Source organism: Lutra lutra, chromosome 1 (genome assembly GCF_902655055.1).
Source record: "Lutra lutra chromosome 1, mLutLut1.2, whole genome shotgun sequence".
NCBI lineage: Eukaryota > Metazoa > Chordata > Mammalia > Carnivora > Mustelidae > Lutra > Lutra lutra.
The window spans coordinates 204,028,018-204,044,612 of NC_062278.1; the positions used below are offsets into that span (position 1 = coordinate 204,028,018).

The 16,595-nt window shown below is 59.3% G+C and overlaps 1 protein-coding gene across 1 annotated transcript; it reads right to left on the reverse strand.

Moving 5' to 3' along the window:
- Positions 1–209: 209 nt before the first annotated feature.
- SLC38A3 (solute carrier family 38 member 3) lies at positions 210–14,764 on the reverse strand. The gene is made up of 16 exons (XM_047693547.1): positions 14,674–14,764; positions 6,619–6,768; positions 6,443–6,524; positions 6,151–6,266; positions 5,501–5,574; positions 5,325–5,417; positions 5,141–5,222; positions 3,898–3,980; positions 3,748–3,806; positions 3,382–3,546; positions 3,221–3,300; positions 2,844–2,944; positions 2,490–2,614; positions 2,259–2,403; positions 1,227–1,330; positions 210–1,138 (listed from the first exon to the last, which is right to left on the reverse strand). Exons 2-16 carry the CDS (start codon positions 6,717–6,719, stop codon positions 1,034–1,036), a joined length of 1,515 nt encoding a protein of 504 aa, XP_047549503.1. The 5' UTR covers positions 6,720–6,768; positions 14,674–14,764; the 3' UTR covers positions 210–1,033.
- Positions 14,765–16,595: the final 1,831 nt, after the last annotated feature.

The window sequence follows — 16,595 nt, forward strand, 5'->3', positions numbered from 1 at the left end:
GTGAGAAAGCAGGTCTGTGCTGAGCCTGGCCTGGATCCAGAGCTGAATCTGAGCATGCCACTGGCCGGTTTGGGAGCAAGGGGGCCCGTCCCCACCCTCATCTCAGGGAAGGAGGCAGGAGGGGCTCCCATTACCATCCACTTCCCAATGTCTACCTACTTTCCAAGAGCACCGGGCCCATGGGGATCACGGATACACAACAGAGCTGGTCTGATGTATGATATTTATAAAAGGCAGCCCACTGTCTCTCCACTCCTGCCCCAGAGCAGCCCCTGGGTGTTCGGCTCCCAGGGGCAGAGACATTCCGGTCCCCAGCTTCTTTCTTCTTCCAGAAGTGGAATGTGAGCTATGGCCCAGGCTTGGGGTGGGGTTGGGGGAGTCCCAGCCTCCCCAGGACTGGTGAAGGGACAGGGTAGGGGTCCCTTGGGGGTGCCCACACCAGCCTCACACTCAAAAGAACTTGCTGGCTCCAGGTATTGGAGGGGGGTGCTGCTTCTGGTGACGGGGATGGGAGAAGGAGACAAGAGTAGCCTAGGGCCTGAGTCCAAGTGCCTAAAAGGGGCCTCGGGGACAGAAGTGGAAAAAGGCAAGTGCACTGAGGGAGATGAGGCCCCAGGTGCAGACCACGGCCCAGCAGCAAGTGGGGAGATGGCTGCAGGTCTAGGTTCCAGCTCTATGTGCCCTACAGGCTGTGTGACCTCAGGAGGCAGCGGCTGGGCCTCAGTGTATGCATCTGTGCAAGGTGAACAGAGGCTTGGGGGGACCTGAGGCAAGAGGGAGGGAGCAAGGGTACAGCCCCACCCTGCTCACAGCCCATGAATCCCCTATAGTATGGGAGCCCAGCAAGGTAGTGGCCCAAGGGCCTTGGTCCTGGCTCTAGCTAAAACCTTCCACGGAGAGGATGTGAGGCAGGGCCCAATGCCATAGTGTTAACCATGTCTTTCTCCTCCCCCTTGTCTGGATGGGAGCAGGGGCTGAAGACTCTGGGCAGGGGTACTTGGACGAGTAGACAGAACAGGATGGGTGTCTCCTCCTAGTGGCTTCCTCCATGCTGGCCGGTCCCTGACACCCAGTCAATGATGATGAAGCTCAAGCTCATGGTCATCAGCAGGAGGCCAAGCACAGCGAAACAAAGTGCCTGTGAGGTCAGGAATCAGAGTCAGGGGTGAGGTCAGGGCAGCCCCCTCAGCCCCACACCAGGCCGCCAACCTCCAGGACCCTCGCACCAAGATTTTGGGGGTGGACTTTGCAGGCTCCCTCTCGGTGGGTATGATGCGGAAGTAGAAGATGGCAGGGAAGATGAAGATGAGGCACGGGGCCGATGTGGCACCTGCAAAAAATGAGGCATGTCCGCACATTGGCTGAGGTCCGCAGGTGGACCCTTCCATGAGATCAAATGTTCCTTGTTGTCAGAGTCTCACCTGGAGACTCCCCTTGAGAGCTCTGCCTGATTCTGGAGAGCCTACCAGTCCCTCCCCTTGTTCTCTGTCTACCTGGATGGAAAGCTAGTGCTGTTGGCAGTAGAGGAATCTGTCAGTAAATGAAGCTAGCAAAGAAAAGAGGCAAACTACGAGATAGAGACAAAGCCCTGAAGATACTGGGCTCCTGGATACAGCTCTTCCTGAAGGTTTTTCTCATTATTTGAGCCAATACGTTCCTTTCTGCTTAAATCATTTTGAGTCAGATTTCAGATACATAGAATCTCCAGTCCTGTCTATGATATCCATGACAGTCGGCCCCCAGGCCTGTGTATTGGTCCCTGCAGGCTTGGGTCTCTGAGTCTCCTGAGTTGGGTCACCCCGAAGATATCTCTGAATTATCTGATCTTCTAAGCTCAGAGCCCCAACTGGGATGGGACAGTGGACAGAACACCAAACCTATAGTCCCATGATCCTAGAGTTAAATCAAGGCCCCCTACTTACCAGCTGTATGGCTCTGCTATTCCCCTAATCATGATGGACCTTAATTTCCTTATATGTGAAATGGGGACAAGACTCAGTGAGATCCTTTGCAGAGGTCCCTGGCACCTGGGCTCCATCCCGTCCCCTAGCAAGGGGAACTGTCTCTGGTTTTGAGCCCTCAGAAAGGATTAGAATAGCCTTAAGGACAAAATCTCAGACAGGAAGCCAAGCTGTGCACCTGGCCAGCAGCCATCACTTAAATGTAGGGCATGATCTCAGGAATCTGCCAGGGTGTACAGATAGGAAATTCTCTGGGCCAGTGCCCTGCCTCTACACACAGCTGGGCCAGACCCTCACCGATGACCCCGAAGATGCCCAGGATGTTAGGAGCGAAGATAACCAGCAGGTTGATGCAAGTGAGCAGGCCAATGGCAATGAGCGTGTGCCGCAGCCAACGGAACTCCTGGTTCTTAAACAGCATCTGCTGGATGGCACGGCGCACCTGGGTGGGGGGGGGATGGGAAGAGTCACCAATCTGTCAGCTCCCTCTTGCCCCCCCTGACTTGGTCCTCCTACCCACTGACTCACCGGAAACAGAACGATTGGCACGGTGAGCGTGACCGCTGTGAGCACGGCCACACGCACGCAGAGGATCAGCACGTCAAACGGGTCCACCTTGCTGTAGGTGTGCAGGAGCTCCGACTCCACTCCGTCTGCGGCAGGCAGGGAGGGTGGTCAGCAGCTGGCCCGGGGGAGGGGGGTGGGCTCTGAGCCTGGCTTGACCCTGACACTGTGGGGAGTGGCAACAGACTCACCTCCACAGCTGCAGGGCACAATCAGGCAGCGCACACCTACTTAGCGCCTATAGTATGCAGGGTGCCATGGCTGCCGGCCAGCCCCGTGCCCCCCAGCCTGGCCTCTGCCCCCATGTTCCAGCCATACCGTAGAAGGTGAGGTAGCCGAAGAGGGCAGCCAGGAAGTACATGACATACATGACGGAGATGGACAGGTTGGAGATATGCTGCATCTTCCTCTTGGAGGGACTGTGGCAAAGCAGGGGAGGGGGCTGGTGCCAAGCTGGGCTACCCCAGAGGTCCCCGTGGGCCCTGGGGTCTCTCTGACACCACACCCTCACCATTTGGCAGCTGAGGATGTCTCCCTCTTGCCCCCAGTCGCCCCTCAGGGCAGCCATGGAGATGTTTGAAAAAGTGACTTGGCCCCTGTCGTTCCCCACCCCCTACCCTCGTCCTGTCGGGATCACATTTGTTCTCCCCAAACCAGCTCCAGGGGCCCCTCCACCCCCCGCCACAGACACCTACTCCTTAAGCTCTGTATAGATGGGCAGCACCTCAGGATGGCAGACGAAGGCAAAGGCCATGATGGGGATGGTGTACGCCGTCTGGGGAGACACAGGGACCACGTCAGGGCAGCCCACCCCACTCTCATGGGGCCCACCGTCTCCACCCTGGCCTGTCGGGACCTGGGAGTTGAGTGTGAAGTAGCTTGGGGTGCAGAGGGCTGCGGTCTGGGTCTCAGCCTGCAGCGACACCTCCTCCTTGGTGACCTCCACGAGGCTGAAGTTGCCCGTGACGTTGGTGAAGTTGAGGGGCAGTGGGCAGGGCACGTGGAACTTCTTGTAGATGACCTGGGTTGCGGGAAGGATGGCAAGATCAGGGCCAGGCTTCATAGAATCACTATGAAGCCACATCTAGGTCAGGGCAGAAGGAGCTGCCTTCTGACCCAGGCTTCCCAGAAAGGCCTGACCCCAGGGCCTGACACAGGAACCCCCCCACCCACTCCCCCAGGTGACCTGCCCTCCTCCGCTCCAGCATGGAGGGAGACTCACTGCGATTAGGAAGAACACCATGCAGCTGAGAGAGAAGCCGCTGGAGTAACCCAGGTAGCCTGCAAAGTGGGGAGGGGCTGTGAGACTGGGGTCCCCTCCCAGGTACCCCTCCAACATCCCCCTCCAAGGCCATGGCCTTGCCACACTCACCAAGCTGCCGCATCAGCGCCAGAGGCAGAATGACGGTGACAGAAACTAGGATCACCAGGTAGTTCCCATTCATGTACCAGTCCCTGCGAGGACAGGAGTGGGGAGCCAACGTCACTCTACTCAGCCTTGGGGGTGGGGGCCTGTCTCCAGACCTAATCAGTGCCACCCATGGTGCTACTGAGTGACCTCTGAAAAATACTCGCTCAGAGCTCTGAGTCTCCCTTTCCCCTTCTGCAAAACGGATGTTCTCTCAGCACTTTCCTGGGCTAGGTGAGGACTAGGGCACTCGGCTCCTGCTTGGTGACCACCACAGGTAGAGTCACTGCTCTTGTTTTTCTCAGGACACACAGGTCTGTGTCCAGCTTCCCCAGGGAGTGGCCCCCAGAGGCCCAGGGAGGTTGGGTGGGGGGGACACCAAATGAAAGAACCTGGCTCTGGGGGTGGGGTGGGACATTTTCCAAGGGGGTCTCAGGGACTTGCCAACTTCCAGTGCCCCTCTGGTCCCTCCTGGATCTGTATCTTGCATCATCCTGCACCCCCCCACCACCAAGGGACAGGGGGCATAGAGAACTGAAGGGATAACGAATGAGATCCTCCTTCCCAGGGAAGCCTAAAGGCCAATTCCTTGGGAAAGGTCCCCAGGACTGGGGGTAGGGGGGTGGAGGGGAGGTGGTGGGGACAGGGAAGAATCCTGACTGGTTCCTCCCAGAGCTGCTCTCAAGTTCAAATCCATCTGCTTACCTGGGCTGTGTGGCCAAGGGCAGGGCCTGGCTGTCTTCTCTGTCTCCACCCACAAAACATGGTTGATGCCATTAGTGCTGGCTAAACTGACGATGGGCAACTGGGACACCATGGGCTTAATTTCTTGGTTGGGTGCGGGGGGGCGGGTAGCTAACACCCAAGCCACGGTCAGGAATAGTAGGTGCTTAGAGCTAAGCCCAAGGCTCTCAGGCCCTCCCGTGCTCACGGGCTGGGTCCAGGCCCAGGTGGGGCCCGGCTACCTCAGCCTCGCCCCACCCTTTATCCCAGCTATCCCTCCTGGGGGATTCCCCTACGTGCTCCCTAAATGAATGTCCACTGAATCTTAGCTCTGCTGGCAGCTCTCTGCCCCTCCAGCAGCCACTGGCAAGCACAGTCTCATCACTCCCACTAGCCCAGCCTGGGTTCCGGGGGCTGGCAGTAAACATGAAGGGGTAGACTGAGGCTCCCGCCCTCACCCGGCCCCGCCCACCCTGGGGCTCACGAGGTTTGCTCCTCCAGGTTCAGGAAGGTCTGTATGACAAGGGGCAGCTCAGACTTGATGATGTACAGGTAGCTGGACATGGCTGGGGGGAGAGGGATAGGCAGGCGCTGGGCTCAGCCAAAGCAGCCAGCCTTTGGGCTGCCCACCTGCCCGCCGCCTGCCTGTGTCTGCCTGCCAGCCTCACCTCCAATATTCTGCAGTGTGATGGCTAGGGCTGCTGCCAGCTTCCCAGGGGTCCCAAAGGCCCGGTAGCCCAGCTGCTCATAGGCACGGATGCCTGTGGGCACGAAGAGTCAGAACAGTCAGGGGTGCTACCCCCAGTCCCTCCCTCCCTTGCTCCAGGCTGGGTCAGAGGCTCACCCACGATCCCTGAGGACTTAAGCAGCAGGTGGATGGAGTAGCTGGAGAGCAGGGCAACGGCCGTCAGCAGGAACCTGAGGAGGATGGATGAAAGGAGGACACCTAGGTCTTCCTGGGCTGGCAGGGGCGAGGAGCTCTGGGAGGCCAGGGTGTGGGGGTCTGTGACCCAGGTCTCTGGACCCCCAACAGGTCTAGATGCAAGTTCAGCAAGCCCCAGCAGTGGTGAACACCGCCCGGTTTGACCCAGGGTGAGCCATAACCCAGAAGGGGCCTCCGAGCACCACCTCCTCATGTTCTTGGAACAAACATGTTTTCCGTTTGGGCGGCAGGGCAGAGCTCCCAGGTAAAGGACACATGTGCCCACACAAGGCCTGGCCATGGAGGCTCGATCGTCACATGGGAAGGTGGTAGAAGGATAGACTCGGGTCTGTTAGGCTTGCCCTGTGTCATAATCTCAGTGGGTTTGCTGGGAAATGAGAGATGTTTGTCAGGCAGTGGAGGGTTTTTTTTTTTTTTAGCTGTGGTTTGGGTTAAGCCCACTCACTGTAGCCTGGGTCTTGGGATGGGAAACTGGTGGGTCCTGGGAGGTCATGGCTGGTGGTGGCCTGTTTAGGGCTCCTGTCTCCAGAGGGTTCGCTGAGGGGACTTACAGGAAAAGGATGATGCCCGTGTTGGCCATGGCATAGGCGAGCCCCAGGATGCCGCTGCCCATGATGGCATTACTGAGGTTGAACACCGACATCCCAAATGAGGTCTTCCCCTCAAACTGCAGGCACCAGAGTGAAATGGGAGGTTGGGTGGGGGGAGTCGGCAAAGCATGGAGGATCTCCCAGCATTTCCCCTCACTGCCCCTTAGCCTCCTGCTGCTGCCCCAGAGCCCTTCCTTGCTGCAGGCGCGCTCTCCGCCGTATCCCGAGCCCCCCCTGCTGCACCCCAGCTCACATCAGTGAAGTGTGTCTCCTTGCTGGGGCTTTTCTGGAGGAAGCCCTCGCCCTCCGCACAGCTCCGTCTGGGGCCCTCAACCCTGCAGGCACAGGCCAGAGCGGGCAGCTCAGCTCCAGCTCTTGCACAGCACCCTGCCCTGTCCCAAGCCATGACCTGGTCCCTCCTCGGCTCACCTCTGGTTGCCTGCCGTGGGGTTGGTGCCTGGGAGCAGCCCCTCCGAGTGTTTGCCGTTGGGCACCAGCTCCACCATTTCTGTCTGCAGAGGTGCCTCCATGGTCAGGAGCCACCGCCAGGAGTGCTGGCTCTCACAGTGACGTGGAAGTCTACGAAGTGATGGGTCCCTCTGGTTATCCCCGCTCCCAGGATTCTCACCAGAAGTCTAGAGCCATATTGGCTCTAGACCTTTTGGAAGGTCACTCAGGACTTACAGGCATGTGCAGCTGTGTCTGCTGCCTCCCTGGGCCCTGCTTTTGGGGGAGTAGAGCTCAGATACCTGAGTTCTCCAGGACACCCTGAGGGGACGCCCCTAGGCCCATACCTAGTGCTCCCTGCCTCCCCTGCCCTACATGTCAGCCCAGGCAAGCCCATGGGGGCCTCAGTTTTTCCATCTGTCCAGTGAGGATCAGCTAGATGACCAGAGTTCAGAGCCAAGTGATGTATGGACCCTAGGATGCTGAGTCCCAGGCATCCAGACCGCACTCTGGGGGTGGGCCCCGGACTGACTCCCCCTCCCTGACATTAATACCGGGAGACGGTTTCCTGTGCTGGCCCTCTGTGCCAGGGGCCTCCTAGCCAACCTAGAATGGCACTGCCCGACGGCTGGAGGCCTCGGGAGAGGGTGAGGGCTGTGGGCCCTGTTCCCAGCCGCCCGGCGGGCACTGCTGGCAGCCAGAACAAAGGCCCTTCTGTGGTCTGAGAGCTGGCGCTGGGAACGGCAGGCGCAAAGGCTACCCCCCCGGAGCCAGGAGGCCTGAGGCGGTGCTGGGTGGCTGGACACCTGGGCCCTGCCCGCCTGGCCGCGAAGGGCCCTCAGGGGGCCTTCCAGGAAATGAGTGTCCCAGGGCCGACTTCTCTGGCCCACACAGGCGTCACCCTCCACACAGTCCTGGCCTTATGGCCATGTTCTCCTTCAAACCTCTCCTCCCCTGCTAGGGAATACCCCCACCCCTTAGGGGGTCTCTGTCTAGGAGTGGACCCTTTGAGCAGATGCCCCATTTCCTGGAACCCCAGGCCAGGAACTCAGGGCCTGGGGCTGCTGTAGAGGGGCCTGGGCCGCTGGATCGTCCTCCCTTCCCTGCCCTCAGGACATGGCTCTGCTAGGTCTGCAAGGAACCAGCTCCCCTCCTTTTCCCTCCACTACCCCTGCCCCCTACCACATACCTCACTGGCCCCTCTCCCATCACAGGGGCTGGGAGCCACCTACCTCATGCCCAGAAGGTACCTGGGCACAGTGCCCCAGGTCTATAAGGACGTCCTGAAGGCCAGAGAGGCCAGCAGGAGAGCTAGGAGCCGAGTGGAGACCAAGGAGGGGACAGCACTGCCATGTAGGTCTGCCAAAACCTAGTCTTTTTTAAGGCTTTATTTTTAAGTAATTGCTACACCCCACATGGAGCTCAAACTTACAACCCCAAGATCAAGAGTTACAGGCTCTACCGACTGAGCCGGAGGGGCACCCCACCAGAATGTCATCAATGATGCCATGCACCCTGTCTGCTTGGGAATGCTGAATGCCCTGCCTCCTCCAGATCTTGATGGTTTCAAGTCTGCTTAGAACCCAGAGCACTGGGGGTCTTAGCACTCAGGGATATGAGTGGAGATAAGAAGCTGGGTTCAGGCCTCAGGCCCCAGCCACAGAGAACTGACCAGAGGACCAGCCCACCGTTGCCCTAGGCAGCCCCAGGCCAGAGTTCAGATCCCAGGCACCTCGGTCCTGAGGACCCCACACTTGGCATCCTTGGACTCCCTCAACCTTCCTCTCCTTCTTCTCATGCTGGCATCTGAAACTGTCACACCTCCAGCCCTGCCCACTTAGGACCGTGACAATGTGACCAGCTCCTCTCGTGCTCTCCTGCCTTGGCTGAGAGCCCCTGAAGTCAGGCTGTCTTCATGCCCCTGCCCTAAGCCCCAACACCAGCCCCTCTCCAAGGGTCCCAATTGGGTGTGGTGATGCCAGCACCTTATCTCCAGAGTAACTCCAGAGTGCCCCCTGGCTCTCAGCTGGGGTTGCCCTTTTCAGGCCTCCCACCCTGGGCAGGCTGGTACAGGCCCTCAGAGTGTGCTGAGTTGGCAGCTTGGACAAAGCACCCTTCTCTGCCTTAATATCTTTCCCTAGCAGCCAGGCACTACCTCCAGGGAGACCACAGCCCATGGCATGGTCATGGCTAAAGTGCGAGTTCTTGTCTCCAGGTTCCCCATCACCCCAGTAGGACTTAGGCCTGGACTTTCACAACCTGTCTATATTACTCACAACCAGTCACTGCTGGGTCTTGGCCTGGCTTGAGATCCCAGAGAGGACATGGAATATCCTGCCTTAAGTGGCTTCCAGTCTGGAAGGGACAAAATCCCCAAACATATCCCCCACACTATGGCTCCTATAGTAACTAAATGTAAGCCACATAGTGCTCAAAAAAAGGGGAGACAGGGGCGCCTGGGTGGCTCAGTGGGTTAAGCCTCTGCGTTCAGCTTGGGTCATGATCTCAGGGTCCTGGGATCGAGTCCCGCATTGGGCTCTGCTCAGTGGGGAGCCTGCTTCCTCCTCCCTCTCTCTCTCTCTCTGCCTGCCTCTCTGCCTACTTGTGATCTCTCTCTGTCAAATAAATAAATAAATTCTTTTAAAAAGGTGGGGGAAGGGGCGCCCGGGTGGCTCAGTGGGTTGGGCTGCTGCCTTCGGCTCAGGTCATGATCTCAGAGTCCTGGGATCGAGCCCCGCATCGGGCTCTCTGCTCAGCAGGGAGCCTGCATCCTCCTCTCTCTCTGCCTGCCTCTCTGCCTGCTTGTGATCTCTCTGTCAAATAAATAAATAAAATCTTTAAAAAAAAATAAAAAATAAAAAGGTGGGGGAAGGGGAGACAGAGGCATCAAGGAAGGCTTCCTGGAGGAGGAGGTGTTGTAGCCAGTTCTGAAATCTCAGGAGTCCCAAATCATGGGATAGGAAAAAGTACCTGAAGCAGTGGGCACAGCATGGGCAAAGGTGTGGTGGGAGACAGACTGAAGAATGTTCCACGGCCACAGACAAACCCAACAAAGCCTTGAAAGCCAGGTCAAGCAGTCTGTACTTCAGGGTAGGGCAGGGCTAAGGGCTGAGAAGCCAGGGTGGAGATGAATGGCCCCCAGCCATTCCCTGAGGCTGGCAGCCCATTTCTGACATTTCCCAGCCCTCAGGCCTATCACCTAGCATGCTCCTTTGTATCAGGGAATCAGGGTAGACTCAGGGACAGCCTCTGCCTAAAGCAAGCTGCCAGCCAAGTCTGACCCACTGTTGGGACAACCCAGAGCAGACATTGAGTCTGAGTCCTGGCCTGGCCCTGTCTCACCGTGTGACCACGGGCAGAGAAATCCCCACTCAGGACCGCAGTGTCCTCCTTTCCTCCAGGGTCCCATGAGGTTTGGCAAAGCTGGAGACAGAGCGAGGAGCTTCTCCAAGGCCTCTGTCCTAGACCATGCCATGGGCTCCCAGAGAAGGGTCAGGCTCCAGGGTGAAGAGATCACTGCAACCTTGGGCAGATCATCAGAATGGCATCTGTCGTGGGGGCAGCATGGACTTGGACAGGAAATCGATGGCCTAGGCCACTGCCCTGGGGCCTGTTTGCTCTGCTGGGAGATAAGGCGAGGCCAGGAGCAATAGGGATAGTGCCGCAGGTAACGCTCGCCCACGCGGACATCACGGGGTGAGAATTTGTCAGGCACACCTCGACAGGTGTTGAGTTTGGCTAATTAAAGATTTCGAGGCCCAGGAATCCAGGCCACTGCTTGCATCAGTTGCTGTGGAACACATACCTCTCGGTCCCATGATCCTTGGCGCCACCGCTTTCTTCCCCAGTGCTCAGGGACATTAGTGGGTCTGAAGTAGAGGGCTACCCCCAGGAAGGCATCCATACTGTCCTTCCCTCAGTCCTGTGGCTACATATGCTTAGTAAAGGCGCAGACCCCATAGAACTTGCTGCAGCAGCCCCCAGGTTTCTGGGGCACGGGGCAGTCCTAACCTCAGCCCAGATCTCAGGCGAGGCAGCTGGCCTGGCCTGTGGGTCCACTGTGGTCATCCCCGGGGGCTCAGGGATGAGGCCTGCTCCCAGGTCCAGCTCAGCCATCCTTATTCCCCTCCTCGGTGAAGACAGGGTGCCCCTCCTATCCCAACACCCCTTGCCCACCTGCTTCTTCAGGCTTCAGAGGGTGAACACCATCCTAGAACAACTTATCAGTCAACAGGGAAACGGGATTCAATGGATGTGTCTGAGTCATGTGTTCTCAAGGCCCGGCCCCATTGGTAGGGAGATGATTGCTGAGGTCAGGGACTAGACATAGGGCATATCAGGAAGGTGTTCTGAACATGGGAGAGTGTTAAAGCCCTATACACCCCTAGCCCCTCCTCCAGGTGTACAAATCCAGATTTTGACCTCAGTAGACCCAGTCCCTCATCCACTACTCCTTCATTGTCCACAATATTGGGTAAGTAGCCAGTGGCTGGTCAAGGCTGGGCTGGTCCTGAGGCGGGGGTGTGCAGGAGGGGGCACATCGAGAGAAAGGAAGATGGCCCAGAACGCCGATGTGCTGGCAACACCAATCCCTCCTCGTCTCAGCTCCCTGGCCCTGGTGTCTGGGGTCGGTGCGTCTGTGTTCTGGGCATCCGGAAGTGTCTAGGAGGATCTGAGGGGCCCAGCTGGGGCCGGAAGTTGGACTTTCCTGTGACAGGGTACATTTTCTAGACACTCAACAGCTGTGTAGAGTTGGGCCTACCCCAAGACACCTAGGTCTCTCCTCCCACCCAGCCCAGGACCCTCCTTACTCCCCCAGTGGACGCTGCAGCTGGAACCTCTTGGCTCGAGACTGGGCCAGAGCCAGGAGCAGCCCCCTCCCCCCACGGCCAGCCTGCTGAGAGGGACGTGCAGCCCGAGGCCCAGATGAGGCAAAGGACAGGACATCACGTGCCTGTGGCCCCCCAGGGGCAGGGGAGACCCCGAGCCAGCCAGCCCATCCTCCTCCCTCCTGACCCGGAATCCCCTGGAGGCGGCCAAATATTTGGACAGCCGGACTTCTAGCCCCAAGGAAAGCTGGAGCAGGGGCCTGGGGCAGCTCAGGACTTGTTAGAGACCCTAGCAGGGGCGGCTAAAGGCAAGGTCGGGCTGGAGGAGAGGCACCATCCAATGTCAGGCAGAAGCAGAGAGGCAGAGGGAGGGAAGAGAGGACTGGGAAAGAGGAAGAACAGAAAGCACATATGTATGGTACATGTGTCCACGCATACTGATCCAGACAGACAGACAGACAGGGAGAAAGAGAAATGCAGATGGATATAGAGGTACATAAACAGGAAAATGCACACACACAGAGAGGTGGACAGACATTCAGACAAGGAGACAGAGAGAGAGAGAGAGAGAGAGAGACAAGCAGGGAGGTGAGAGACAGAGTTGGCCAGCCAGCCAGAGATAGCCAAGTGGAAAGAGACAGAGAAACAGGGAGATAACCAGTGAAAGACAGAGAGAACCCCAGAAAGAGTGAGAAGGGAAGAGGGAGCCAGAGGACCAGGTGAGTGGGCAGCAGGCCCAGTGGGCACCACAGGGACGGCCAGGCAGAACCTGGCAGGACCCTGAAAGAAGGCTGCCACGGCATTTGCGGGTTCCTATAAGGGCAGGTTGGGCCTCTATTAGCTAGGTGCAGGGACGTCCGGACGGTGGGACTAAGCCGGTGCACGACCAGTCCCAGCTGGATCCCTCCCTGGTCCAGCACTTGTCTACCGGGACAATGGAAAAGATACACAGAGGTGACAGTCAATTGAAGTGACCCCCACTCTCAGCAGCCACGCACGTGTGCAGACGTGCCGGCCGAGAGGCTGTGTACAGGACGTGGCCCGCAGAGCGGAAATTCAAAACCAAGCCACCCCAGGCCGCTGACCGGAAAGCCCCTCCTGCCCCAGCAGCTGGTCCTTCCCTTTAGCCCCCAGAAGCCCCGCCTGGTCCTCTAGAGTGCACCCCCCACCCCCGAATCTGTCTTCTTATTCAGAGTCAAAGGCCAGCTGTCCACCCCTCAGACTGAAGGTGTGCAGGGCACACAGTAGGTGCTCAGTACATGCTATTAAGTGAACAGAACCAGTTCAAGGCCCTTGGCCAGCCCCCAACCCATCTCAGCCCAGCTCCAAGTGGCCCCTGGCCCCTGGCCGTGCGTGTCTACACTAGACCGTGTGCCTGCTGGGCTCCTATCTTCCCACAGCATAGGCTGCACATCCCACCACAGCTTTCTGCACATACACAGATACCAAACCGACCCTCCCCTGCAGTCAGCCACTCCCCTAAAACAGGCTTTCCCCTCTGAATGAGTGCCTGTTTCCACACCCAGCCTGGGCTTTGAGGGTGCCCTCAGTTCAGCTCAAAAACCTTCCCTGGCCCTACCCAGCGACTGTGAACCACCTAGGCTGTCTTGTGTCTCCGTTTCTCAATTTGCTCAAGGCTCCAAGGCCGCCTGCTAGGGCAGCAAGCACCCTGTCATGGTCTGGCCACCTGGAGCCCTGGACTAGGGTGGGGTAGGGGATGGGGGGTAGTGATGTGGGCCAAAAGAACCAGTACCCAAGAAAGAATGGTTTGAGAAGCCAGTAAATACACGGGCTCAATGAACCCAGGCAGAGTGAAGTTTTGAGACATAGACCCACAACCTCTCCGGAGAACCGGCCCCCTGTTCCCAACCCCAAGGGGTCAGAGATTCTCATTTCTGATTCCAGTCATTCCAGCTCTCTTGGAGATGTGCCAGGCCTGGCCTCACCCACCCCTGATTCCTCCCACCTCTGGTGCTTCCTGCAGGAAGACTTCCAAGGTTGTGCAGAACCTCCCCCTCCCAAAATGGAACTGTCCCCAGATCTCTCCAGCTTTCTATGGTCCAGACCGAGAAGCTCTGAGGAATTTTCTTCCTTTCTAGAGGGAACTGAGCTCCCATGCCAGACTGTGTACTTGAAGAGGAAGGGGTGGAAGGTCCAAAGGCTTCTTCCAGGCACAGAACAGTGGCCCAAGGCCGCCACGGAAGGAAGGACAGGACTGGCCGGCTGAAGGAAGGATGGGCCTGGGTCGAGGTGTCCCCCAGGGTGCAAGGTGCAAGGATCTTTGACTTAGTCCCTCTCAGACTTGTCCTAGAGCCTGTACCTGCCTGCGTTCAGGGCTCAGGTCACTGTGGGGGGAGAGGGCGGATTCCCACAGGCCCCGCCCCTGGCCTCCCCCTCCCCGGGTGTAAACAAACGCACGCATTCGCTGTGGCCAATCGAAGGGGCTAATGGAGCGGGGGCGGGCTCCTGCAAACCCAGGCCTGGTCCATTCCCTCCGCGCGTGTGCGTGGCGCCAGCTCTCACACCCCCACCGGGCAATGAGGCGGCAAGGAGCGCGCACAGAGCCCCGCCCTCAGGCCAGAGAGCCACACGCGCCCTGTGCCCGCTGTGCCCGCTGGCTCGGCTGCAAATGGCACCGGCTCTGGGACCAACATGTGCCCCGCGGCCCCTTAGGCGGCCTGGCCCGATCTGCCCTCAAGCCCCTGCCCAACGCGGCCGGGATAAATATACCCGGACTCCCGGCGTGCCAGCCGGGCAGATTGGCCTGTCAGGCGCCCGTCGGGGCAGCGCTCCAGGGCCCGCTCCCCGCCCCTCTTCGGCCCCCCTCCGGGACCCTCTCCAGCTAGTCCCCGCGGGTCCTGCCTCGGGAAGCCCCTCGCGCATCGCCCGAGCCGGGACAAGGAGTCCTGCGGCTCCAGCCCCGAAGGCTGCTACCTCCTGCTGTCCCGCCTGCCGCGGCCGACAGGCCCCGAGGCGACGAAGTGCCTCACCGGGGATACCAGCTCCAGCTCGGAGCCGAGCCCTGACTGGCGGGTTCCCGGACCTGAGCCCAGAGCGCTCGGGGTTCCAGCTCTATGGAGGCTGGGGCGCCTGCTCGGGGCAGGGCGGGCGAGGGGAGCTGCCCGGAGCCCGGCTACAGACGGGAAAGTGCACAGTAGGGCTCTGCCCGCCCGGTGCCCTGGGCTGGGGTCGGCGCCCCCAGCGGTACCTGGCCCGGCGGGTGGGGGACGCACGGCGCTCCGCTCTGGCTGGCGCTGTCCGCTCTGCTCCCGGCTGAGCGCAGCGGCGGGGGATGAAGGGCGCCCGGCCCCGCCCCTGGCCCGCCCCCGGCCCGCCAATCCCAGGCGGCGGGCGGGAGGAGGGGCTGGTCTGGGAAGAGGCGGAGGGGGGTGTCCGGCCGGCTTGGAGCGGAGGGGCAGCCCGAGCGCTAAAGAGCCCCTAGGTAGAAGAGCAGCTGCTCTGAGAGGGGCTCAGCTGAGTGCTGTGGGAGGAAGGCTTCGGTCCGGAGCAGATTCTCTCTGAGTGCCCCTTAACCCCTGAAATGCTCTGCCCTCACCTCCCCGTAGCCAGAAGAGAACAGAGCAGTGCTTAACATAGGTGAAGGGTGCTCTCGGTGGGGAACTTCAGATTATCAGTCCGACACAAAATGTCTTTTCTGCCTGCCTCACCCTTCCCAAGCAGAGGTGGGATCGGTTAAGGACGGGGGGCTAACTGCATCAATTCTCCGTCTTCACCCCAGATATTCAGAAGAGATCGAGGCTGGAACAGATAGGGGTAGGGCCTTTGAAATAGGAGGGGAGCACCGCTGGGCTTGTGATGAGGCTTGCTGGGCTCTCCCTGGCCATGACCCCCCTCCCCTTTCCTTATTTCTAAGGAGTAAGAGACAGCTGTGTCTGCCCATGGGAAGTGGGACCCAGAACTTAGTGCCCTAGGGGGTGGGGTGAAGGGTTTTAGGCTGTCTTGTTCTTGGCTGGGGGCTCCTATCCCACCCCTGCCTGCTTCCCATCCAAGGCCATGGTGCTTAGAGGTGGGTGTTCGGTGTTAAGCCCCCCCCCCCCCCCCCTCCCCCCGCCAAGCCTAGCCAGCAGGGAGCTGGGAGAGGCCTTGACCTTGGGGGTGAGCTGGGGGGGGGTTCCCAGCACAGCTGTGTCCCTTGCTTCTCAGCCACTGGCTCTGATCCGATTAATCCCATGGCCTCTGCTGTTCCTAGCCAAGCTGGATGTCTCTGTGTCATGTCCGCCCCTCTCTTGGTACTGAGGGAATGCCCTCGGAGGACAGGCCTAACCTCTCCTGTGCTCTGGTCTGGGAGTCAGGACTCCTGGATTCTCTTCCTACTGACTCACAGCACCACCAGAGCCAAGCCCGAGCCTATCTCAGTTTCCCCTTGTGTCACAGGGAAATGGTTCTGTCCTCTCTCCTGGCCTGAGGGGAATGGATGAAGGGGAAGATGTGAGCCGAGGGCAGGGGACTCTGGCTGGGAGTGTCAGGGAGCTAGGAGGGCTAAAGAGAAAGGCACTGGGATGGTGTCAATTCCTGAAACCACTCAAGCTCCCACCTTTCTTATGGCTGAGAAATAGGAAGGGACTGGCTTTCCCTCCTGATCTGGGACTAGCGTAATCCCCCAGATCAGAGCTTACCTTGGTCATGAGGGACCCTAAGTCTCTCAGTCTCCAAAGGGGCTTGAGGACTGCCCATTGGAGAGTCAGTAGGCGAGGAACTGACTAGGTCCGCCCCCCACCCCCCCACACCCAGCGACATATATCCTGGATGCTCACTGAAGCCATTTGCAAAGGGCTGAGTGCTCTCACTGGCAGTTCCTGAGGGCCCAGACCTGGCATCAAGGTCACCCAGCATGTGGATGTTGGGGTCCTCAGTCCTGACAGGAGGAGGAAAGCCAGCTGAGCTGGGCTGGGCTGCTGTGGGTGGCCTGAGGCAGCATGATGTGGGGTCTCTGGGCCAGACCAGTTGTGGCCAGGAGGGGGAGGGGCTGCTGTTTGTTGATGCTAGGTCTGGGCCCCAGCCAGGGCAAACACAGCCCCGAGGCCTTTCCCCTACCACCTGCCGAATCTCCCAGCCCAGCCTGTGGTGGCAGGACAGCTGGCAGCCAGGATGGGACTCAGAGCTGCTGGA

What these genes read in the sequence shown, in the direction of transcription:
- SLC38A3 (XM_047693547.1), bottom strand. Translation starts at nt 6,719, where the DNA reads ATGGAGGCACCTCTGCAGACAGAAATGGTGGAGCTGGTGCCCAACGGC. An exon ending in TGCCAATCGTTCTGTTTCCG is followed by an intron (nt 2,404 to 2,489) that starts GTGAGTCAGTGG and finishes CCCCCCACCCAG; the next exon opens with GTGCGCCGTGCCATCCAGCA. An exon ending in AGTCCACCCCCAAAATCTTG is followed by an intron (nt 1,139 to 1,226) that starts GTGCGAGGGTCC and finishes CTGACCTCACAG; the next exon opens with GCACTTTGTTTCGCTGTGCT.